Source organism: Tachysurus fulvidraco, chromosome 5 (assembly GCF_022655615.1).
Source record: "Tachysurus fulvidraco isolate hzauxx_2018 chromosome 5, HZAU_PFXX_2.0, whole genome shotgun sequence".
In the NCBI taxonomy this organism is placed as follows: Eukaryota; Metazoa; Chordata; class Actinopteri; order Siluriformes; family Bagridae; genus Tachysurus; species Tachysurus fulvidraco.
Genome location: NC_062522.1, coordinates 25114594 through 25140880, shown reverse-complemented (window position 1 = coordinate 25140880; position 26287 = coordinate 25114594). Strand labels below are relative to the sequence as shown.

At 37.0% G+C, this 26287-nt stretch overlaps 1 protein-coding gene and 1 long non-coding RNA gene across 6 annotated transcripts in view; one reads left to right on the top strand and one right to left on the bottom strand.

Moving 5' to 3' along the window:
• mtss1 (MTSS I-BAR domain containing 1) overlaps positions 1-21962 on the bottom strand; it is a 32471-nt gene extending 10509 nt beyond the window's left edge. For 2 of the 5 annotated variants that reach the window (XM_027146684.2, XM_027146685.2), the window contains exons 1-10: positions 21077-21961; positions 10142-10203; positions 9544-9617; positions 8550-8634; positions 7114-7205; positions 5897-5971; positions 4329-4486; positions 4006-4113; positions 3740-3837; positions 3522-3612 (exon numbers count right to left, since the gene is read on the bottom strand). In XM_027146684.2, the coding sequence (XP_027002485.2) occupies positions 3522-3612; positions 3740-3837; positions 4006-4113; positions 4329-4486; positions 5897-5971; positions 7114-7205; positions 8550-8634; positions 9544-9617; positions 10142-10203; positions 21077-21148 (915 nt within the window). In that variant the 5' untranslated portion in view covers positions 21149-21961. Of the gene's footprint in view, positions 1-3521; positions 3613-3739; positions 3838-4005; positions 4114-4328; positions 4487-5896; positions 5972-7113; positions 7206-8549; positions 8635-9543; positions 9618-10141; positions 10204-21076 lie in introns of all 5 variants that reach the window. The other 3 variants (XM_027146686.2, XM_027146688.2, XM_027146687.2) reach the window with 3 other exon arrangements.
• A 1485-nt stretch (positions 21963-23447) lies between these two features.
• Positions 23448-26264, top strand: LOC125141213. Its single transcript, XR_007140579.1, has 2 exons — positions 23448-23502; positions 24429-26264. It is a non-coding gene; the product is annotated as an uncharacterized LOC125141213 (long non-coding RNA).
• The last annotated feature ends 23 nt before the right edge of the window (positions 26265-26287 follow it).

Genomic DNA, 26287 nt, shown 5'->3' with positions numbered 1-26287 from the left:
GCGCACCAGGCAATCTATGTGTGTGTGTGTGTGTGTATTTATACAAAAATAATAAAAAAAATTGAACAGTGGTTTAGTCTCTTGGTGTGTTAAGGCTGTAACCAGAGTTAATGTATTGCGTGATAGTAACTTAAAAGCATTTTTGTTTGTCACTCTTGAAATGGGCACCTGCCAAATGCTGTAAATGAAAGTGTAGTAGATTTATAAACTGAGGTAGTAAGATGATGCTGGACCGGTCAGATAACTATGATCAGGAGGTGGAGTAAATCTATATCATGTTAACTAAAAATATTCCTCAGGGCTTGTTTGGTATTAATATATTCCATATTTCCTGGAGTTCAATCTCCATGCAATTTGCGATAGTATATTATGCATGTACTTTATTTTGTATAATAAACCCTTTTATTTTATCCTCAACTACTCGGTAGTTCTTCTGCAAGGTAGTATTAAGAGTGCATTATAATGCTAGAAATATTCAAAAACGACATGTTAAAAGGCATGCAAATTAATAAATACTACTGACAAGTAAATAGGAAAGGCCTAAAGAAGCTACTCCATTAGTTTGTCATAGGGGCCAGTTCATAAAAAGCATCCCAAATGAGGGGCCATAGAGATAGGAGCCCATATGTTGTATTTTTGCACCATAAGACACCTAAAGCATTTTCCCCTACATTTAAACATACAACAAGCAATTCAACGTGTTGTATTTTTGCTACCTTCAAATGGGTAAATCAGAGAGCCATATCACATCCATTTTGCACATCAAAAATTTTACAATATGAAAAAAAAAAGTTTGTTATTTTTTGTCAAAATAAATTATTTTAGTATGCCTATTTAAACAACAGCCATCCCAATAATTGGCTAACATTTAAACTGCCTTCTAATTAGAGAAATTTCATTTTTTAGATTCCGCAAGAGCGGAGAAATCAGATGTATATGTTGTCAGAGCAATACACATACAGTAGAGCAGGTGCTAGGCTGTGAGGGATGCACAATTACTCATTTTAATGCCATTAATGACTTTGCACGTGTAAGGAGAGCTAGGGTAGTAGAATAGGGTTAATGTTCTTTCTCAGAATGTTCAGATTTTTTTAGTGAAAAACTGAAGAAAGAAATAACTAACAATACTAACAAAAGTTCTCATCAGTCATTGTCCTGTCAGTAATTGCATCTCACAGGAGAGGCTGCTCTCGCTACTTGCAGACCTGCCAACCTTGGAAAAAATTTTTGAGTAGCAACTTACTGCAGGGACACGGTGCAAGATCAGGCACATTTGCTGGTCAGTGTTGATTAAGTTCACATGCTCACTCATCACAATTTTTTACTTAGCACATAGTTCTCACTCACCACCATATCTAGTTATTCAACATACAAGTAAACCATGAACAACTCTTTTATTGAAAAGGCAACATAAAAACTATTTTAACAACTCTATGTATTGCCATAAATTAGATCAAATGAACTAAACAGTAATTTCATATCTGACAACACATACATGTGTTAATTTTCTCAGCAATAATGCAAGACTCTAGACTTCGCTATGGTTTTGACTGGCTGATCATATCATGACCTCCCCCTTTCTACTTTCTGCTTTTATTTCCCTGCTTTTCACAAAAAATCTGATGTCCATCAGATGTGATCTACAGGACTCAGTAACAATAGAGTAAGAATACGATTGATATTTTAAAAAATACATTAGTTTCATCTTTATAGCATGACTGCGTGATATAAAAGGGATACACAGACGCTCGCGGATATTGATTTCTGCGTGCTCGCGCCAGTTTGTCTTTTCAGTTAAAGTACGACGGCAATGACTTACGTTTCCTACATAAATACTGGAAAATAAAGTACAACTTGATCTGTGCGTAAAACTTAAACTTGAGGCACAACACCGGACACTTGGGCCTAACGACGCCTGTGGTTCGGCAGGCTTATTAAAAATTCTGGCCATTTAACTTTGAAACGTTAAGTCCTCACTTGTAAAAAACAGTCACTGTAAGAAGAATTGAAGACGGACAGAGACAGATGAAAACCACATTCGTTTTGACGGCTCTCCGCTTGTAACGTTGAAGAGTTATGATTGGTTGAATTATTATTTTCCCAGGTTGCTGCCCAATGCGGTTACACCCATAGGCGCATTGCCTGGTGCGCAAATGCAAAGACAGTTGTACTCAAAGGCATCAATGTTTTCTTACAATGCGTATTTTGAAGTGACAAATCGTAGCAGCGTACTTTGATGTCTAAATGCGTATCTGCTACACAAAATGCGTAAAGGCTGGCAGGTCTGTACTTGGCTAACAACTCCTGCTCTGTGCTGTAACTGTAGCTCGTGTTGAATGAAACAGGTGTGCTTCACTTCATAACTGTAGAGTCCATTGTCCGACTGAACTAAATTTATTATAGACATGTCTTTCACACTAGGCTGTTTGAAAAGTCGGAACAAATTACCTTGCAGCCAACTGAATAGCCCGGGCCTAGATAATGCTGAAATCTCTAAACTGCTAAAATTGCTTGACAAGCTACATAAAGGTCTTTGACATAGAAACATCATTTCATAATGAAAGCTTATTATGAATCTGTTTTAGATTAAATATATTTTGAACATAGATAGTTCAATTCTAGCACTAACTCTAAGGTTATTGCTTGGAATAAGTTGCATTTAATGAACCTGGTCACATCATTAACCATTACTATAAATTGGATTCAGATTTCTAATTAAATGTATTGGAGAAAGAAATTTAAGTTAAAGTTAAATTTTTTTTGTAGAGTTTTCTGTCGTAGGAGAGCAGCAGCAGACTATGATACGATCATTTTATGTTTTAATTTAGACAATATAGGATAGAAGGCAAATAATTCAACTAACACAGCAGCTGATATCAATAATGTATAAAAACATTTGGGGATCACATGCAGTATTAGATTTTTTGCTAATCAACAAAACACCTTCAGACATTGCATACATGACTGGTTTACTAAAGGATGGTGATATCACCAATGCTATTTGCTGGGGCCTGTACAAGCAACAGAGCTGTTTTCAGCATAAGGTTACTTTTCTGAAACAGGCACAAGCAGATGAATTTTCTCTTAAAAATGAGGCAATGCTGGAGCAAGTTTGTTTTTCCACTGAATCCAACTACATAACATTGAAGTGAATCATACAGTGATGCCGGGAGTGCAAGAACTCCATCAAAACAGATAAAGCCAGTTACAGCTACAATTAAGAATATATAATAAAAACATGCAATAGTTTAAATACACTAATTTGGTGTTTACATTGTTCTTGTAAAAAGGTGTTGCACAAAAGCGGCCTGAGCAATGAAAGCAAGAGAGGAGCAAGAGAGGAAGAAATGGCAAATAAAATGAGAGCATAATCAAGGAGTGAATAAAGAAAAGCAATAGGGGGGGATCCTTTAGGCAATGTGTAGAAGTGCTCCTTACCTAGAGTAACACTACAAACAGATGAATTTGTCACCAAACGTTACACAGTTGTATATATTTGGATGTGTGTGCACTCACGCTACCTGTCGTACGTCTTGCATTTGCAAATGCAGGCCATCCATAACACTGGAGATAGAATCCAGAGAGGGAACATGGCGCACTGAGGCATAGTTACTAGAAAGAGGCACACGTTCAGAGGAAGGACAAAAATAAACAGTGTTATCATTCATTACATTATATTCTTTAGACAGAACACTTTCACTTGATGTTAACAGAAATAAAGACACAAACACACAGACACCTGCTAATGCTGCTTTTGCGTGACAGTGTGTTGCTGGGAGATGCCGGTGGGGTCTGGAATGTGTAGCTGTATTCAGAACCTTTAAGGTCAAGAATAACCTGCAGATAAGAAAGGAGGGAAGGAGGGGTGAGAGATAGAAGAGAGAAAGATTTACAGTATCTGAATCTTGACCTTTATCTGTAGTCTGCCAAGTGCTGTAAATGTAAAATGTAAATGTAGTTACAATATCCATGCTGTAGGTGTAGCATGTGTGAAAGCTGGTGTACCTGTTCACTGGCAGGTGGTAAAGCACTGGGATCTACAGTCAAGTTACAAAGGTCTTCAAGAATGGACTGTAAATGTGTTACTTCACCAAGCACACTAATCTCTTCATCCTACAATAAACACAACAAATAATGAACAAAATCACAAGCAACATACAGGCCCATAAAACAAAGCACTCTGTAACAAAGAGTAGCACCAAAAAAACAACAACAAAAAAACAATAAAAGTTTCATGTGTGTGTGTGTGTGTGTGTGTGTGTGTGTGTGTGTGTGTGTGTGTGTGTGTGTGAGAGAGAGAGAGAGTGAGTGAGTGAGTGAGAACTCACAAGAACAGGTTTTAGCATTGTAACAAAAGAGCAGAAGCGTCCTCTTTCCTCAATGAGTGCTCGACACGCAGCTCTCTTCTCGGTCTCTTCTAACTCGGTATACCGAGTGTTAACATCCTGCAAGGCACTGTCCAATTGCATCCGCACCTCGTCCTTACCTGTGCACATCCATGCAAAACAATTGTAAAGTATTTATATAGTAAAATGTGTCTGGAAAGGCATATTTATTCATCCAGGTCATTTGACTGTCTTGTAATAGGATGAAGTAATAGAAAGAATCCTGATGACCTGACATGGGCCTTCTACTCTACTTAGTTCTAACAAAACAACCTCAGGAAACTAAAAAAATATATTAATCAGTGGACAGCTCAAACATACTGTACATTTAATAGAATTACTCCTTGCATATCACACGACATGATCATGGACACATGTTACAAGCAAAAAGAATCCAGGTTTCTTTTTAATAGGGGTGCAATTATGCAATGCAAAAACATTTGAACACCTAATCTGTGCACCCCACAGTGTGTGCGTTGGTCCTGATCGCAACAATTGACACACATTGAATGTTATGCAATTTCATGACCATTTTATAACAGATAAAACAAGCTCTTCACTAGCTTACAAATAATACCATCTAATCTGAAGGCCACACGAAGTTTGAAGGTCTGTAGCTATTGACTCTGCAGGAAGCTGGAATCTGCGCACTGTGCGCCTCAGCACACGCCAACCCCGCGCTGTGATTTTACATTACCTACAACTTTGTGGCTGAGTTGCTATTGTGCCCAATTGCTTCCATTTCCAGATATACTTCCATAATACCACTAACAGCTGACCATGGAATATTTAGTAGTGAGGAAATTTCACGAATACCAACCTATCACGGAGCAATGCTTGAATGTACTGAGCTTCTGAGAGCGACCCACGCTTTCACAAATGTTTGTAAATGCAGTCTACATGCCTAGGTGCTTGATTTTAATACGCCTGTATGATTTACAGGGGTGTCCAAAAACCTTTGGCAGTATAGTGTACATCACGTCTAAGTTGTTTGTTTAGCACATTTTGCTTTTTAGTTGTCAACTGAGACATCAACTCCAAATACAAAACACACAAATAGTACAATCCCACCCCCAACCTGATTGACAGGTCTTTATACAAGGCAGCGGAAATGCAAATGCCAAGGAAATGGCAATTCCATTTGAATTCTGGCAGACTTCATACACAATGCTAAAAAAGTGAAATTGCAAATGAGGTCATTTCTTTGTTTTTTTTTTTTTGTTATGACAGGATCATCACTTGTAAGACAATGGAATTGCAACTGGAAAGGGACTTTGATTTTCCATTTGAAATTGGATTACACAGTACATTCCTGTAAATAAAAATGTAAATAAAAAATTTTTTTTTGCATCTTTATTTGAACTATGACAAATGTATGCATCCACAAATAGAAAATGCAAATACACTTTGTAAACTTTTGAATTTTTTTTTATAATGTTAAAGTGCTGTATACACAATTTTATTAAAATGTAAGTTTTTATACCCCCCCCCACTCTTCTTCTAATTCTTACCTTTTTTTACTTTCTTCTGCAGTTTGATTGTATCAGATGATTTCTTCCTGATGTCTGCTCGTGCCTTTTTATACTCTACAGAGATAAATATTGAACATTTCAAAACCTTTATAAAATAAATGCAAGTTTCAATAGCAAGAAATCATACACAATACTGCACATTTTCTAAAGATATTTAAAAATTCGGCAGGGTTTGGGTTTTTTTTGGTGAAAAGTAGTTCGAGTTTTTTTGAGCAAACATTTCGAATCACATTGTGTCACGCTTACTTTATATAAATGACTGACCATTTTTTGTTGAAATGCTAATAACATTAATAATAACAAGACAAATCCCTTCTTAAAAATTTCACATTCAGGGTTATAGGTAACATGCATATTTGTGTAAATATGCTTCCCGGCTTGGAAATTTAGTCAAAATAACCCAGCAACCTTATGAAGTGATTTCTACTACAGAAAGTGTACCATAAGTTTCTATATTTTTTTATGTTTCCCTGCAAAACACTGCAACATTCGTAGAGGTTGCTTCTGAAACCAATTTGTTCACTTATGTCTGTGTACAGCTTTCCTAGTGCTTAACTTACTCAGTTTTCCCAAAGTGACAAAAAGACCCGAATCATGGTGAAGTTTTACAAAGACAAAATCACACCTGGCAGGTATGGCTATGCTAACTGGCTCCCGTCAAAGACGGAACCAATGAGATGGCCGCTTGCAAGTGAACGATAGCAGGCACATGTACATGACAGCTACTACTGACTACATGGCGAGACAGTTGCTCTCTTCAATGCCATTCCGGCTTTGACCGAGTTTTCACGATTCACCACAGAAAATATGAAAAAAAAAATTATGGGAAGATGCTCTACTATCTAACTGATAATACTGGTACTCGGGTACTCCACCTTTTAGGGAGTACAGTACAATCTCATGAAGAAGAAGAGTACAATACTAAACAATATTGAGAGCAAAAGAGTACTGTACTCAACTCCAAGCAAGAAAAAGGGTATTGTACTCATGGTTTGAAGATAATTATATAAACCCCTGTGGATTTATAATTGTATTCTTAGAATGCTGCTGATATTCTGGTTAGTAAAAGAGAAAAAGTATAGCATGTTTCCAATACCTAGAACACCAAACAACTACACGACAGATCAAAAAATAAATAAAAGAGGTGGATGTCTTGTTCAATAAATCAAGAGGTATTGGTCTTTAGAAATCTAAACCTTTAGCGTGATCCTTATCAAGCTGATTGGCCACTTTTTTCCACTCCTCCAACGTCAGCTCCAGTGGACTGATCAAGTTATCCATGAAAGCGCTGTAACACAAAAGTGCACACACACACACACACACACACACACACACACACACACACACACACACACACACACACACACACACACACACACACACACACACACACACACACAAAACAGTGTATAAAGATCAAAGGAATAGAATATGATAATAGAAAAGGTCATACAGGAATGTGTAGACACAGTTCAGAGAAACATGTACTGACATGATGCCTGATTCTAGCTTAAAGCATGAGAATACTTTTAAAACCTCCTTATACAGGTTTGGATAAATCATACATATATTAACTAGCCTAATAGGCAAGTAAAAGCTGCAATGTGTTGCCCAGTCTCATTTTTGCAACCCCTCCACTGACTTAAAGTTGAGGCTGAAAGTTTACGCTTAACCACAAGCACATACCACAGGGTTTTTTGTCCCCTTTCTCAGACACACTTTTCCATGGAAATCAGGTCAGAGCTTTGTGATGGCCATGCCAATATGTTTACTTTGTTTTCTTTAAGCCATTTAAGCCCCATTACAATTTGGGAGGCAAGTTTAAAATCACTACCCTACTGGAAGACCCAGAGACAAGTTTTAACTTGACTGTGTCGTCACTATTTCTACACAATTCCCCTTCTTCATGATACCACCTATAAGATTGAATAAGACCAGAAAATAATTAATGTAGTAACTATGGTGTTAAATTCAAGTGAGCTACAAACTGTCTTTTTCAGCTGAACCCCTTCAGTATAAATTAAGGAAAAACCTATGCTTGTTGAAAACACATGTTTAGTCATTTACAAAGTTGATGCTGTTTTCGTCTATGTAACCTTGCCATTCATTTACGTTTTGCTTAAAATTGCTCCCGCCAAATGTTCTTTTTAAGAAAGCTGGATTTGGATTTTCATTAGAAAGCTGCTTAAAATAGCAAATGTAACACGGCTTGGTTTTGTAAATGCTGATGCACATAAATACAAAATTTTAAAATAGTCGTCCATGTCTTTTAGATTCTTTTTGCACTTTTTAGCACTTTGACTGACCTGTGCTTGAGTTTCTTCCTTGATTCTTTTCTGAGGACAATGTGTCAGCCCATTTTAAGGAGTTCTAGTAATTAAGATACTTTGTGCAACAAAGAAAGAAATGACCACACCCCCCCCAGTCTTATGCATTGACCCATGTGTAATTCAATGAGCTATCACTTTTTCTGATAAGGTGAAAGTCAAATGCTACAGCGTTTAAGGTTTTAACAAAGTTAATTTTTCACTTGTAAAAATATCATTAATATCATGAATATATTTTCTGTGAGCAAATGAATGCAAAGTGAAAATGGCTGCTAAAGGAAAATAAAGATAAAGAACATCCTTACGTAGTGAAAAGTTTGAGTTTATTCTCAATGCTTCGATGTCTCATGCACATTCTGGTCAACGCTGAGCCGATTTCTTTTGTTGCCCCTGTCAAAAAACAAAATAAAAATCTTAAAGGTCAGAACAAACAGACTTTACTTAGCTACTTAGTTAAACAAACAGTTGGCTATGTATCTTGTTAATTCATGTGCCTGGTCAGAACAACTTATTTATAATTATTTAACTGTGCACAAGCAGGCAAAGGAAACAGTATTATCACGTCATATTTCAGCCTGATTTATAGGTAAACACTGACTCTAATAACGGGAATTTCTGCTGTCAAATCCAGGGGCTCCTTAGGGTAACATTTACACTATTAAGCAGCGATTGCAAGGTCAATTCTTAACTATGCCACAGAATTCTCATGACAATGAGTACAAAAGATTAAAACTGACAATGCTCTGGGTGGAAGGGGTGTATATACTCTATAAATAACTAGCCAATAATTTACATCTGTGAGCTAATGCCTGCAGAAGTGGGAAGATAACGCTTTTTACAGCGCCTTATGTTAGGAGACAGCTAACTGGCAGATGACACAGTCATATGTTTCAGCAAAGCCAGATTAGAAACACTGCTTAGTCTTCTGATTAGTGTCATTATTTCTTGCAGTTTTTAAATAGTCTCATTTTCTCTAAGATACAGACAAATAAAGCGTCCATGGTTTTATACCTATTCCCAGATCTATATCTCGACACAGTTCCGTTGCAGAAGACTGCAGAGAGTTCCTGAACTTTCTAAATCATGTCCAGTCAATTGCATTTGCCACAGGTGAACTCAACTTACAGCAAGATAATAATCAAAGCAAACATTAACTTGAGCTCAGTTTGCCTTTGCATTTACATTTCATGCCTAGTTGTTTGTGTATTTCAGAAACAGTGAATATGTGTATATTGTATTCATATACACACTACTTTTAATTACTTATTTGATGTCAAATGTGAATAAATGACTTCTCACCACGTGTTCCAGTTGCAATATCGGCAACCTTCTGGAAAGCATCCAGAAATGAGCCAATGACAATGATGGTTGTTCTAAGTAGAAACAAAGATAAAAAAAATAAATAATACATTACCATAAGTTGCAAAAGTGGATATAATGTGTATATTAAACCGAAATAAATCAGAGCCATGCAATTTTCACTGCAATATCTATGGTGTCAGGACAGAATAGTATAGTATAGTGTAGACATTTATTAATTTGTTACAATGGATCATTGTTGTGACTAGCAAGTGCACAAGTGTACATGTCTGGGTAGTCAAAGAGGAAATTATTTTTAGCTAAGCCAGTGAGAGCCAGATGATCATTGCTCATTACACCCTACCTTCCTACACCCGCCATTCTGGGAGAAAATTAAAAAGTGTAATAAAATAACCCTCCCATATGTCTACATAGGTCTATGTTTTTATAAAGTGTTGAAACAAACATCCTAAATAAGTGCCTCATATAAGACCATGAGTTCTGATCATTCTCTTTGTGGTCACACAGTACAATATAGCTACATGTATGCTCCTGAACAAAACAACAAATGTGTATGTAGGAAGCAGTCAGTTGTTACCTTAGTTGAGACTGTAACTTGGCCCCTTTTGAAACAAAGTCCTCCCAGGCAGGGTAACTTGCCTAAAGGCAAACAAACAAACAGAGGAAGGAGGAAAAAGAGCAAGGTTAGTCAGAATAAACAGATGTAAATCATTAGAGTCAGGCAAAGTCTCAGTTATCCTCCAGTTGACCTCCTTTTACTCCAATGTCATAAATAAATAAACAAACATACCAAAACAATGAAACTCAAATTGGATTTCACCAATAAATCTTTTCAGAACATTTTGATTGAAAATACTTTTATAAAAGTATGAATCCACGGTGTCATTTTAGGGTATTCAAAAAACTGTCTTATTGTTTAAATAAATATATATAATGGTATATATAATGGAGCAAAGTACGGCAAAGGTGCCAGGGCAGAATTTCAGAAAAAACATGACAGAAAAATTCAAAGCTGTATTGTAATGACACCAAGAGTCGGTTCAACACAAACGTGTGAATTTGCAGATGTGTGAATTTTTCTCCAAAATCTCTGAAAATCGAGCAATAATGATGGTAATGATTAACATAAACTAGATTTTCTTTATGATTTAATTCTTGCGTACATATTAATCCCTTGTTTTAACAAAATTTACTTTTATGTTTTTCAGATTTTTTTTTTCCAGAAATTCCTGTCAGAAGGCCCAGTATTAAGGAATAAAAAGCTAGCAGAAATTTCAGAAAATCCCGGTAGCTGCTACACCATGAATACATCAGCTTTTTCTAGTTTGGACTATTTAGCTTGCACTGATGCCACAAGCTGGGGGACATGGTGGCTTAGTGGTTAGCACGTTCGCCTCACACCTCCAGGGTCGGGGTTCGATTCCCGCCTCCGCCTTGTGTGTGTGGAGTTCTCCCTGTGCCTCGGGGGTTTCCTCCCCCGGTCCAAAGACATGCATGGTAGTTTGATTGGCATCTCTGAAAATTGTCCGCAGTGTGCGAGTGTGAGTGAATGAGCACGTGTGCCCTGTGATGGGTTGGCACTCCGTCCAGGGTGTATAGGGGGTGTATATACAGGGTGTATATCGTCCTGAGATAGGCATAGGCTCCCCGTCACCCAGATAAGTGGTGTGATGATGCCTCCCGAGTGTTCTCTCATCCATAAACAAGATTTCACTAGCACAATATACAGCATAGTGACATTTATTGTTGATCATAGTATATTATCAGGCCTTTATGCATTTTGTGCAGGAGCTCTGTGAAAATATCAGGATACAATACTAAGAGCAGTCTTTTACTGTGAAGATCTGTGCAAGTGTTTTAAACTCTTCAGTAGTAACAATTAATATAAATAATTTATTTTTCCCCTCAGCTGTTCCCTGCTCCGGGTCGCCACAGCGGATCACGTGGTCTGCATAATATATTTGGCAAAGGTTTTAAGCCAGATGCCCTCCCATTTTTATGCGGGCTCGGGACCGACACTGAGAGTTAACACTTCAGTGGCTGGGTTAGCTCCATGCCTGGGAATCGAACCCAGGCCATGGCAATGAGAGCACGAGCTCCTGCCGGTGGACCACCTGGGGGCTTAATATAAACAATATATATTAAGTAAATTTATTTAGAATTTTGTTACATTAGGTCAGAGCCAGCATCAAATTCCTATTGAAAACCTGTGAAAGAACATGACAAGGACTGTGGAAGCAATCCCATCACAATCTCTCTACTAATCTTAAAATGGAAATGACTGTAAAAGGTGGTGGACAGGTGAGTAAGTATTAAAGTACGCTTAAATACAGAACTCATTTGCAGTGTTGGTACTAAAGATAAAAAAAAAGCTGTTCTTGTCTCATTTTTTGTCTCATATTGCACTTCTCCAGGATGCATTTGTACAGCTGAATGGTATTACAAACATTTACTCCAACTCCTTTTTTTTAGCCTATGCTACTAGGTTCCTAAACAAAGCAAAGAGGAAGTTTAAGCTAAGGAAATGCTCTCAGTCCCTGCTGATTTGTTTAGGTGTTTGTCAGGGAAAACATTAGCTGTTACATGCAAATAAAGTCTTAAGCTCATAAAACATCTTGGAAGAACAAAAACAGCCTGTCAGGACATTTTATTTGCTAATCATCTAAGAATTGAGAATTTTTTTTTACACCTGTGCTCTCTATATAGTACACATGCATGCTGAAATGCAGCCATCTCAGTACATTTCAGGGTTATCCTGAGGAGAGTCCTCTTAATGATGACAATGTTGGCATACATTAACCTGGTGTTTCACACCACCACTGGCAGCTCAAATTAGTGACAACTGTGGTCTTTATGACTGTTTAATAGTGGTACTGAATTGAAATATTATGTCATACATAACTGAGATCTACATACAAACAAGGTTTCCACATTTCACAGCGTGTCTTTGTTAGCAGAGTTTTACAAAACAAGTCACTTATAACAGCACTTTTCTTGCTACTTTCTGGTTGGTAATGCTTTGTTTGTTTGTTTTGCTTGTTTGTGACCTCCCCGCAGACACTTTAACCATAAGGTTGTCACAAGAAGTGTGTTATCATCTAGAAATAGCCAGTGGGTTGCTCAGTCAAAAGCTTCAGAAAAGAAAGGTTTTAAACAAATGAATGCCAATCCCTCCACGTTCCATCTCCCACAAGTTCAGGGTTTGCCTTCATCTACACAAAAACCCCCATTCAGTTAGAGTGTCTTCTTTTACAGTTCTACAGTATTATAGCTTTCGCAAGTGAAACAATTTGAACCAAAAATAAAGGAAAATAACCTGTTGGTCCAGTCTACTGAATCACAAAATAGCAATATGTAAAGAGCAGCAAGCAGTAAAGGAAAAATCTTTTAAAGGTTGATGCTTTTAATTCATATTCTAGTCTGAAGCAATAAAGCAGAGAACAGAACATCAGCTTTTATGATGTTCACATTAGATCCCTCTCCTGCTTGCTCAATACTAGCTAATAATTCAGATCTTCTTACAGCACAGTCCAATGAAGTGCGTACTTCTGCTATTAGGTTTTAAACAAACTAGAAACATTGCCATATGTAGAATACAGACGAAAGCTCAGACTGTTTAAATTTAGGTATGACTTAAACCGGATAAAGTTGAACAGGTTTAAAATAATCGGCCTAAGTAAAATTTTGGGGGATTAAATGAAATTCTTTCACATGCTAGAATTCAGGGAACATATGTTTTTTAATCAGCTATGAACAAAACTTCACAAGAAGCTGAACTTAGTATGTTTTCGTCTATAATTGATCAAAAATGGCTTATAACATGATATAACCTATATATAATCAAACTTACTTATAGCTTTTTGGCACCTTTTTATGTTTCGCTCTTCCAAAGTGGGCGAACTGGTTTTACACATGACCTTGATTCTTAGTTAGCGTGACAGAGTAAATGCTTTTGGTAATACTATGGTACGTATATGGAACAAGTAGGACTTGATTTTTACTAGTTTACTAATAATTTTAAAAAGTAGGCAGGTAGTTGCCTTCCCCATAAGCAAAAAGAAATACTAAATGCTGAAAAATAACAATGCGTCAGACTGAACTTCAATGAACTGTCGCATGCAGGCTACGCGTTTCAGGTTTTAATGGTTTCTAAGGCTCGACTGAACGACAAATAAATAACCTGACTAACTAATTCAGTGCAAGTATTTGCTTTAAAAGAAATACTGATATAAGCTGACTAGGTTGACTACTAAATCTAGTATTTCAGGAGAATTTTGCAGACTTTCTTCATTTAAACTTCACCAGGTAACCAGACTAGAGCTACAGAACTACAAACTTACAGAACTGCAAAATTAAAAAGATAGGCTAACCACTTTTTACTAGGAACACATGTGCATGCATTCAGTCATTCCAACCAGCCCGTCCTGTGGGAGTGGTGCAAGACATTACATTAGACACCAGTCAAGAGTTCTTATGTTCATATCAAACATCACAAAATGGTTCAACAGATTAGGCTAGATGTGGTGGTGTAAGGGTAATATTAAAGGCCATCAAATGTATAAATGCTACAGCCAGCTGAGCATTGCTGCTGAACACATGCATCCCTTTATAGCCACAATCTACATTTTAATGAATAATACACCACATCCTACCAAGAATTATAACAAAATCTATGGTTCAAAAACATAAGATATTGCCTCCCTTCCTGCACTCAAAAAAAAATTAACTTTCAAGATTCAAGATTTTTATTTGTCACAAACACAATTATATAGAGCATACGAGCAGTGAAATGTGAATCAGGTCCGGTCCATGGACAGTGCAATTATTAAAATAAATTAAAAAAAATAAAAAAAAAACACAGATGAAAATATAGCTATGAAAGAGTGAAATAAAAGTAAACAATAAAAATATAAGAATAAAATATAAACGATTATGTATAATCTGGAATTAAATATAGAATGAAAAATGGTGTGCATGAAAGTAAACTGTAGACATAAATATTGAGATACACAGGGATGTAGAAAAGGCAATGTGCATATGTACATTATACTGTAGTCTTAAATATTAAGATACACAGGAATAATTGTTAGTTTTACCAAACCAACCCTCGTTCACGGTACAAGATTGCAAAGTACACTGTAAATATTAAACTAGATTAAAACATTATGGCCACAGTTATAGTTTCCATGCACTTATTTGTATTGAACAGCTGTCACTGAATAACCCTGAATATATGTTCAAACATAAAAGCTATCCTTAGTATAATCTCATGTCTCTTAAATCTGTAGATTGCTGCAGATTTCACTCGAATCACTACCGTCTCATTAATTCAGGCATTTATGCCAAAACTGAATGGTTATGCAAGCAAACAGGCTAGCATCTACTGGAGAAAAGGAGTTGTTGCAGGACATCAAATTTGCAAACTAATGGCTGCCAATAAGCAGGTTTGTGATCTGTATTATGCTTGTAAATATTTTCCACTTTGCATGGTGATTCCTCACGGTCTTTGCTTTTCTACAGAATTATCTTATCTCAAAATCAGAAGGTGTACATTCTCAAAACACTTTTTGTATCTTAATAAACCCTATGAAAACCTCATGATATGCATATGTTCACGTGCATTCTTTTGAGAATATTTAAAGTAAAAAAAAATAAAAAAATAAGATCACTAGACAATGCAATACAGCACTTATATTTGGGCAAAATGTACATAATATAGTCAAGAAAAATGGCTTAAAAATTTTGAAATATCAAAAACTGGCTGCTGCAGAATTTTGTGGCATGCTGCCCATCTTGAACAAACTATTCTTTTAAAGTAAAATCATTTATTACAATATTTGAAAGCAGTTGCACATTAAAGAATTTGTAAAGAATATTTGCTATTGACCAGAATGATGTATTTATCAATTTAAAGCAAAATAATTAGCATTTCTTTAAGGCAGTTGCACTTTAAAAGTCCTAAAAGATTACAATTACTATTACAGGTCACTTCCTTTGTTTGAATCATTTGCCACAGGTTTCATGCCTGTCTCAGCGTTTAAATTGTACTTTTTTTCTTTTTGGGTAATATTTTACTCAGTCACTTTCGTTTATTATTATTAATTTTCTTTTTTTAACCTTCCTATCGCAGTTAATTTCATTCTTCCTTGTTTCCAGTCTTTAAACAGCTAGCAGAGAAAAAGCTCTACTTTTTAATATTCCAATCTCATTCAAGTGAAAGATACCTTATCATTAAGTATGTCATACTTTTATCTTGTCCATTGTGTGAGCTGCAGGATGTTATTAGCATTAATTTTTCTCGTGATAAGTGTGTGTTAGTTACCTTTCTGATGGAGAAGATCTCGATTTTAGAGGTGAGCATTCAGTCAGTAAAGAGGATTAATGATAGTTAGAGCAGTGTAGCTTCTGTACGGGAAAATCTGGATGCATTAAGCGGAGTTAGTAACCCTCCAACTCTGGTATTAGAGCCCTTACAGTGGGGCGAATTGGTGACGACTCGTTGGCATAGCCGCAAAGCCAAGGCTAACGCTAAGACTTGCCCACAGGATCGCCGCTCCTCTCTCCTCACCACTTCTTCACACGTCTTTCAGGTTTGCTCTCCTCAGTGAAGCACCCGTTGAGAAACCTTAAAGAGCTCTGGTTATAGGAGACTCCATCTTAAGGCATATGAAATTAGATACCAGATGCCATATGTTCTGGCCCCATCCCAATGCAGCGTGGCAATGTAGCTTATAGCAGGTTATGGTCACTGAACTGCTGGATCTCCAGGTGGTGCTCTGAAAACAATGTGGGCTTCATAGATAACTGGAGCACTTTTGAGGACAAAGCTGGCCTGTTAGGACAGGACGGTGTTCATCCCACTCAGGAAGATGCTGCTCTCAATTCTTGCAGCATAGCACAGTTTAAGAACTATGGCTATGGTTTTAAGTCAAGTTAATCAGTGACAGTCCAGAGCCAGGGCCACGGAACAGACAAGCAGGCTAATCTGACTGTCTGCTAGCTGCATGAGTCGTCACCCAGGGTTCACAATATAGAGACTGTCTGTTTCCCGATCTAAACAAAAGTCTATAAACACTATATTTGTTATAGTAACCTTATTAGCATAAAATTAGATCATAGTGAATGCACAGCCAGCACCTTTGATATGAAGCTAGGACTGTTAAATATAAGATTTCTTGAAATGATTTCTGATCAGAAGGTTAGTGTTCTGTGTTTAACAGAAAAATTGATCAAACCAAATGAGTTTGTCACATTAAACAAAGCTTGTCCAGCCAGTTAAAGTTATATATATCAGCCACGCCTAACAGGCAGGGACGGAGGTTATACATGATGATTAGCTAGGCGGCAAGCAAGAATCTAGACACGTGTTCAACTCATTCGAAGTTCTTCATACTAACATAACATATAGAACAGCTAACGTAACAGCTAGAAAATGAGAACGTTAAAGCAGTCTAATAGATTATCAGTATTTCAATTAGCTTGAAAGGAAAGCCTTCATAGCTACAAAACATCTCTTCAGTGTATCAGTGATCAGTGTATTTTTTCAGGATAACTACTAAAAATCATACTTTTTTATTTAATACTGTAGCAAAATTAACTAGGAATAAAAACACTGACGAAAAGCGCACACCATCAATTTGTAGCAGTAATGACTTCATGAATTATTTCAATGGAAAAATTTATATAAGGCAGAAAATTCAGACCATTCATTTAATACTAAAAAATTTGATAGCTAATGCCATAGATAATATTTCTGATCAGTAATTAGACTGTTTTACTCCCCTTCAAGAGACTTAATTTCACTCATTTCTTCTTCAAAAATGATCATCAACCTGCATACTGGATCACTTACCCAGTTTTCTTTAAACATATTACTAGTAGCTACCAAACCCATTCTTATAAATTATTCCCTTAGCATCAGCATATGTGCCAAAATCTTTTAAGCTAGCGGGTTTCAAAGCTCTGATTAACAAAAAAACCTGACCTTGACCAAGCCAATTGTCAAAATAAAGGCCAATATCAAACCTCCCCTTTATCTCCAAGATCCTAGAAAAGGTTGTAGCTCAGCAGTTATTGTTCATACCTACATAGGAATAATATTCATGAAATGAATCAGTTGGGATTTAGGCCTCATCATAGCACAGAGACAGCATTGGTTAAAGTGCTAAATGACTTGTTACTGGCCTCTGGTCAGGGTTCTGTCTCATTGCTGGTGTTGCTTGAACTTAATGCAGCTTTTGTTACCATTGTCTATGCTATTTTACTTGATAGGCTAGGTTGTTGGTGTTAAAGGGACAGCCCTCTTCTGACTCAGGCCTTATTTGACTTATCACTATTAGTTCGTAGATCTAAATGATGACTACTCTAAACATTCTACGGTAGTGTCTGGTGTTCCGCAAGGTTCTCTTTTAAGCACATTGCTTTTTTCTCTGTATATGCTACCCCTTGGTGAAAATATTATATGATTCTAATAATAATCAGTGCATTGGCTCCCAGTCAAATTTCATATTGATTATAAAATACTATTACTAACCTATAAACCACTTAATGGGCTCGCACCACAGTACCTGAGTGATCTTTCATTTTTTATGATCAGTCCCGCCTATTTCGATCAAAAGGTACAGGCTATTTGTTATGGAACAGCCCTCCAATTAGTGTTCGGGACTCAGACTCATGTTTAAACCCCGGCTGATTTAAATATCTCACTCACTCATTTTCTACCGCTTTATCTGAACTACCTCGGGTCACGGGGAGCCTGTGCCTATCTCAGGTGTCATCAGGCATCAAGGCAGGATACACCCTGGACGGAGTGCCAACCCATCACAGGGCACACTCACACTCTCATTCACTCACAGACTCACACACTACGGACAATTTTCCAGAGATGCCAATCAACCTACCATGCATGTCTTTAGACCGGGGGAGGAAACCGGAGTACCCGGAGGAAACCCCCGAGGCACGGGGAGAACATGCAAACTCCGCACACACAAGGGGGAGGCGGGACTCGAACCCCGACCCTGGAGGTGTGAGGCGAATGTGCTACCCACTAAGCCACCGTGCCCCCCCCCATTTAAATATAATACATTTAAATAAGTTTAGCTTTTTATGAATAGATTTTCGTGGGTAAAGGAGCAGATATTGAGGGTTCATGGGCATAGAAGTGTTTTGGGATATCTGGATGTTTTCAGGTTTGCTTACTGTGTAGCTAAACTATAAACTGTTGTACAAAGGACATTATTTTACATTTACATTATTTACTGCCCAGTGTCACAACCATCATTCATCCATCAATCATTATGTCAGGGAGTTTTTCTCTACCAGCATCACCTCAGGCTTGCTCATTAGGGATAAGGATAAATGTTAGAGATATACAGTAACTTAATTTTAAACTACACTTTTTTTCCTGGTTCTACACTTCTGTAAAGCTATTTTGAAACAATGGGAGTGGTTAAAAGTGCTATACAAATAAACCTAATTAAATTGAAACAGCTATGCTTAATAATTTAAAAACCTTTTCCACCCGAGAGCCCCCGGTACAAGGGGTAAGGCTGCACCATTTTCACCGAAACAAAACACAATTCCAACACTAAGTAGCTAAAAAACGTAAACATTGTGTCCATAAGAAAACTGATCCAAGAAATCCTTCACTACAAGATACAAACAAAAGCTAGGGTTACACAGAAAGCTAAAATTCTACTTGGGGAAAAAAAAAAAAAAAAAAAAGAATTTCGTACAGCCATGACGCTACATTTGCTCTTACATTTTTGTTTCAGAATTATAAAATCATATGCCAATATAAAACACATCCTTACAAGAAACACTAATTCCTTGTAATAAACAGAATCTAATCCCGTTTTTGATTTAATATTGAAAAATGGTTGGGAAAAGGAAGACGCTGTGTATACGACAAGAGAAGAGCTAGATTTATCGACAAAAACAGTGTGGGTTTTTAAAGTTTTTAAACCCACAGCTCATCTGACTAGAACACATGAATAAGTTAAATCAGCTATCAGGTATGTAAACACATTATAAATTAGTTTTGTTTATTTGGTCCAAAGGTTATTGCTGTTTTTATTTGCAGAAGTACTGGCTAGCTCACAGAGATGCACATCACTGTATGGTGGAGAGACTCCAAAGCAAAAAAAAAAAAAAAGTTATATTTGAATGTAATGAACACATTTAGTGATTATATAAATCAATTATATTAAGTTTTTAGTTTGGTAGCTGAGAAAACACATAGCACATGTGCCAACACAGCACTGTAGACATTCCTCTACAAAAACCTCTCTATAATACCTCTGATACACAATAGATAAATCAAACATGAAACGTTTAATGATGAGATGTCATAAAATAGATATTCTGAGTTTTTAGGCATTCACTACATGTATCCAAAGAGATTTACAATTTCTCTAAGACTGTAAAAATTGTGCGTGTTCATTCTTCCCTTACTCTGACCTGGTAATATATAAACGCATTTTAACTTTTGCAACAATATTATGTATTACCTTTATGTGGGTACCAGAATTATTCAAAATACACCTCGTAGTTTTTGAGATATACTCATTTTAATTGAGCATGTCGTTTTCAAACAGGAGGCCTATATCTCATATGTGCCATTGCAGTACAGGAATAAATACAGGAGCACTGTCTTACTTAACTGCTATTTTCCCATCATTTATGAAACTAATCTAAAACAACTGGGTTTTTAAAACAATAAATAACAACATTACAAATGTGTGTTTGTGTGTGAGCGCATGATCAAATAAGCAATTAAAATTGTACAATGAATAAAACTACAACACATGGTGTAAAGCTGATTAAGTAAAGCTCTCAATAGTAATACAAAACATCTTCACTGGATTTTCATGAACACTAAATTTCATGTCTATTCTCTGACCAATTTCCGAATAAATTTGTCCTTAGTCACCACCATAAACAAGGCCAAATGTAAGTAAAAAAAATATATAAATCGACGAGGTTCCTCCAAAATATTGGATCATTTGGAACAACGTCGTTTAAAGAAGCAGTTACTTCTTTGTGAAAAGGTTTTCTATACTTCCTCTAATTTGCAGGAAGAGCTCTTGGATTTGCTTATACAGTAATGCTGATCAGTTAGATAGAAAATATTACTAATAACAACATCAATCACCACTTTCAACAGCTCACTCATTACTTTAAATAACAAAAATTAATCCCCAACCTAATAAACGCCTACATTGCAAATGCACGAGGATTTTAAGATATTAAATTTTTACACTTATACTGTGGGTGAATCATTTCCAGTGATTTAGCACAAACACTTATTACTGCTGTTCTTCCCCCTTCACCTTTGAGTCGACCAACCAGAGAACTGTTGCTAGCCGAAACGGAGCCTCACGTTATGTAGCCAAACAGCTGATAAATAACTTATGCAACGTTCACATGGCAGAACAGAGCACATATAACACTCAAAGATTCGTATGTAGTTCATACAATAATCATGTTTTGTGTCCCGTGATGTTTATTTTACCTTCATGTCGTTCATGATGGACTGGAACAGCCCTCCTAAAGCACTGCACTCCTTCTCCATTACCGCATCCATTTTCCACCAGCGACAAAAAAAAAACACAACTCACCAAGACCTAGTTCTCTCGATGTGAAGAAAATGTTTGGATATTAAAAAAATAAATAAATAAAAAAGGGAAAAAAAAGATACTGGAAGTAATGTTATTCGGCTGCCCAGAGAAGTGTAAATGCTGTGATAAAGTAGTGGGAAAGTGCGTATATGTGTCGGTTAGCACAGCTAATATCGGTTTGCTAACCGGCTAACTAGCTTCTACGGCTAGCCTGGTCAAATGTAAACCGCTGTAAATTCATAGTGTTTGTTTGTTTTTGTTTGTTTGCCAAATGAAAAAAGTCCTCAACCGCGTTAGAAGGCAACCGAGTCGTAAACCAGACGCATTCGAGCAGATAAGTCGCCTCTTAACCGCAGGGAACTCTGTTAAAGACGCGAGGAAACTGTCTGTCTGTCTGTCTGGTTACTAACTTAACGTTAATCCCGTTGGATCGATGACGTTCGCCGGATTCACTTCAGGTTTATCTTGGTGTTATTTTTTTCTTCCGTCCGGTTTAATCCGAGTGCCGTCGAGCTTGCTAACGTGTTCGTGAGTGCATTGGGTCGTTTAAGACTCTTCTCAGTACACAAATAACACGGCGGTTGTATTCCAGAGAAAAACTGACACGGTTGTTTCCACACGCTCCGTCCGTCTCTGCGTGCGTGTAAGAAGTTCCTCCAGGCTGGTTGGAGTCCAAACAACTCCCTGTTCCCTAAATAGGAGCCCTAAGAACGCGCCACGCTGGTTACTAAACCCTCCCTCTGTAGTGCAATACAATAAAGTCCTTTGGGTTCAGTCCTCGTTAGTGCACGTTTGGGGCGTGGCCACATCCTATCGGTCCCGTTTCCGTAGGGATAGATTTAAAAATGACAAATATAAAAGCACGCGAGCCACGAGGCCTGCGCGAGCCAATGAGCATCGCAGCGCACGTTTATAGGTAATTAAAGTGACTATAAATATGGAACAATTTGCGACTCGGCTAGTGGCTACACTGGACTGTGAATTGAGACGTTTGGTCACTTTGTCATTGTAATGGATGAAGATGGAAATCTGTTAACCTTCGATAGCTTTTGCACTACACACAGTATCTCACAGAAGTAAATAAACCCATCACATTATTGTAAATATTTTATTATATTATATCTTATTATATATATATATATATAATAAGATATAATATATAAATAGATATATATATAAATAAATAACAGATTACAGAATATTGGAAATTCGATCAATATTACGCTCAATTATAGTTCAATCCACATTTTTCAAGATTTAAGCAAAAACTAGAATCTTTTGTAAACTCTCCTAAATTAATGATTGGTAGAGGAACTTTAGAGCTGTCTCTCAAAACAGTATGGAAGCTCAACCTACTTTTCAGTCTACAGTATTTAGGTTGTTGGCCACAGCCTTTAAAGCAGTGTTGTATAAAGTACTAGAAAGCAATACTTGAGTAAAAGTACAAGTATCGTACTAGAAAAAGACCTGGGTAGAAGTGAAAGTTACCTTTTAGAATATTACTCAAGTAAAAGTCTTAAAGTATCTGATATATAATGTACTTAAGTATCAAAAGTGATTTTCTGATATTTAATGTACTAAAGTATTTGAAGTAAAAGTAGAAAGTAAAATTTTAGTGATTTTCGCTAGGCATAGTCCGGTCGGGGTGGTCGTCTACGACAGAGGATGCCAACCCGCGGCTCCTGAGCCGCATGCGGCTCTTTGCCCGGTTTTATTCGGCTCTTACGTTCATATCGAAGTTTGTATTTGTGTCTTTTTATTGTGCGTGTTGGCTTCGCATGAGTTCAATACGGTATTTTCGTCAGTTTTCCAGTAGGAGCAAGATCATTTGAGTAAATAATTTGTGTCAAGTTCGCTCTCAAAATGGCATGGCATCTCAAAATGTGGCTCTTGTTCTCTGACCGGTTGGCCACCCCTGGTCTACGATAACGGGAGGTCCTCCAGCAGGTGCTTCCATGGCGGTTTCAGTTGTGCTTCCGCCTACTTTTGGCAACAATAAGCAGTGATTCGCCAAACCTCCCTTATTGCAGTCACACACATTTCTTCTGATTTTATTTTGTAGTAACGAGTAACGAAGATGCTTAGTGGAAATATAACATAGTAAAAGTATACATTTTATCTAAGAAATGTAGTGGAGTAAAAGTGAAAGTTGACATAAATTTAAATAGCGAAGTAAAGTACAGACAGATACGTGAAATTTCTACTTAAGTACAGTAACGAAGTATTTCAGAATCAGAATAAGAATCAGAATCAGATTTATTTGGCCAAGTGTGTTGACACACACAAGGAATTTGGTTCCAGTAGTTTGTGACTCTCAAAGGTACAGACATAAATAACACAATGCTATACAAGAAAACAATGCAGATGATGAGATACAATGTAGACAGAATGAGTATAAAATGAGGATATAGAATGAATAAAATATCTGAATATGGAATATGAACGATCAGTAATGTACATAAAGTGTATGAGTGCAAATAACAATATTGTGCAATATTATGCTTTTTGTGCAATATACAGCAGCAGTAGTGTGTGTAATATACAGATGATTTGATGACTGACAGTCCTGATAATGCAGTACTTATGATAAGAAGCAGTGAATATAATTATGGTGAGATGTTGATCAGGGTGATTGCCTGGGGAATTATTATATATTATAATTATTTATACATGTACTCCGTTACATTACAACACTGCTTTAAATTATAACACTGTCTTATCATAAATAAATATGTTACATGACATATGGGCCAGTTATATTTCCACATCTTACATACATACTTTGTCATTTCCTGTCCTCGGATAAAAATGTGTGCCATGTAACATGCAGATGATCCTTCACTTAATGCCTTTTCCAGGTTGAAACAGATCATCAGCAAAATGGAGCTTGTTTTCTCACATGAAGGAAAGGTTTTTCACAGCCTTTAAATTGCAATCTCTCTAGGACCTCAGTGAAAGTTGCTAAATAATAGCTCTTGATTTGGTGTTCAGAATCAGCTCATTTATTAATGAGATTGGAGAAGGTAGAGATGCCAATATTATATAATGATGAAGGTCCAATTGCCTGTTGATTTGCAAAGAGTTATACTGTAGGTAGTGAGGGAAACAATTTCTTCCATTGTGATGTCCACAGCTGACATGGTGCAAGCTTAATCCTGAAAGGATATCAAAACGTTACAAGATCGTACTTCAGACATGTTGTTTTCACTCTTTTTACATTCTGTTCCTTTCGCCACTCAACATTAGTTTGTCTTAGGATGAACATGTTAGTCAAATGAAGAGGAGAGAGAGAGATGTGTGGCGGAGTGGAGGATTCGTAACAGCAATTGGAGCAGTGAACAAAGTGGATATTTAGGAACTCCAACGGCTGGTTTGCTCTTGCTGGGACTCCATAAGAGGGCTGTGTAGAACTCCTGGCTTGACAGCTTTGAGTGGCTTCGCTTTCACCTGTGAACTGTATGGAAAACAGCAGTTCAGGCAGAACTGCTTACTTTACTGGATACCATAACAGGATACTTTAGCTTGAAGAGGCTATGTTTTTGATGCTTTCAGAGGGAGGGAGTAAACAGTTTTCCACTTTGGAAAAGGTTAAAATCAAGTCAAATTCGTGGGGATATTGAGCAGTTATAAGCTGCTAATTTATGTGAGATAAGGGAGAAAAGAGAAAATCTCTGCCATATTGTTGCAGTTACTGTATTTTTGGCCAGCCACAGCCATGATAAAATGGAAGGGTTGGATCTGATGATCTGCTGTGGCGACCCCAAACGGAGAAGTTAGCGGACTCTAGTAGCTAGAGAAGACATTAAGAAAGAGCATGGAGAAAATTAAGACTAGCCCAAGTAAATGGAGCTCCTAGTACAATTTGACATTTTCCTGCAAATGTCCTTAATATATTTAGATATTTAGATCATTGTAATGCCCATGGTCTTGTTTATACTATATGAAGTCACAGTTGTTGTTTTTTTTGCTTAATAAAGAGAAATGAAAAATAAATGATTGTTCATTTCTATTTGCATGACGTAACTTACACTGTAGTTCAACATAGTTTTAAAAACCTACATGTGTTCAGTACAGAAACTGCTTTTACAGGACATTAATATCTGGAATTGCAAGCATTTTCTGGAGCAGAACTATTCAAACTGACGGACTTAGCAGTGACAGAAAATTCAAAAGCTTTTTAAATGACCATTTCTGACCTACTAACCTTTAGGCACCAGGAGATTTCCATTTTAACAATTTAAATAGAAAGAGACCAAATGTTTAGTCTTAAAATATTCCTTATAACTGCTCCCCGGGTGCCACAGCATAAATGGCTGCCCACTGCTCTGAGTGTGTGTTCAAGTGTTTGTGTGTTCACTGCTGTGTGTGTGCACTTTGGATGGGTCAAAAGCAGAGAACGAATTCTGAGTATGGGTCACCATACTTATCCGTATGTCACGTCACTTAATGAAAATGGCAGATCAGCCTCTTGGCATAGGAATTATAGGAATGATTGACTTTTACATAGGAGTTTTGAGTACTGGTTGAACATCAACAGGACACTGAAATAACAGAACATTAAAGCCACCTGCCTAATACTGTGTAAGTCCTGGTTGTGCCGCCAAAACTGGTTTGACTCATTGAGGCAAGGACTCCACAAGATCAGTGGTCCATTTGTAAGTTTGGTCCTTAACATATTGGACTTGTTTGTCCAGCTCATCTGACAGATGCTCAGTTGGAATGATGTCTAGGGAATTTGGAGGCCAAATCAATACTTTGAACAGTTTGTCATGTTCCTCAAATCATACCTGAAAAGTTTTTGCATTGTGGCAGGGTGTATTGTCCTGCTGAAAGAGGCTTCTGCCATTAGTGAACAATGTTTGGGTAGGTGGCACGTTATTTTACGTGTCAGATTAACATACGATTACCAGGACCCGAGTTTTCTCAGCAGAACATTGCCTATAGCATCACACTGCCTCTTAACCTCCTGGTGCCATCTCTGCCACACATAAGCAAACACATGCAGCTGGCCACCTTGTGCGACACTGATGCTCTGACCCCCGTCTATCCAGCATTAAACATTTACATTTTTCCAAAAAGTTACATAACTTGTGCTATTTGAGTTC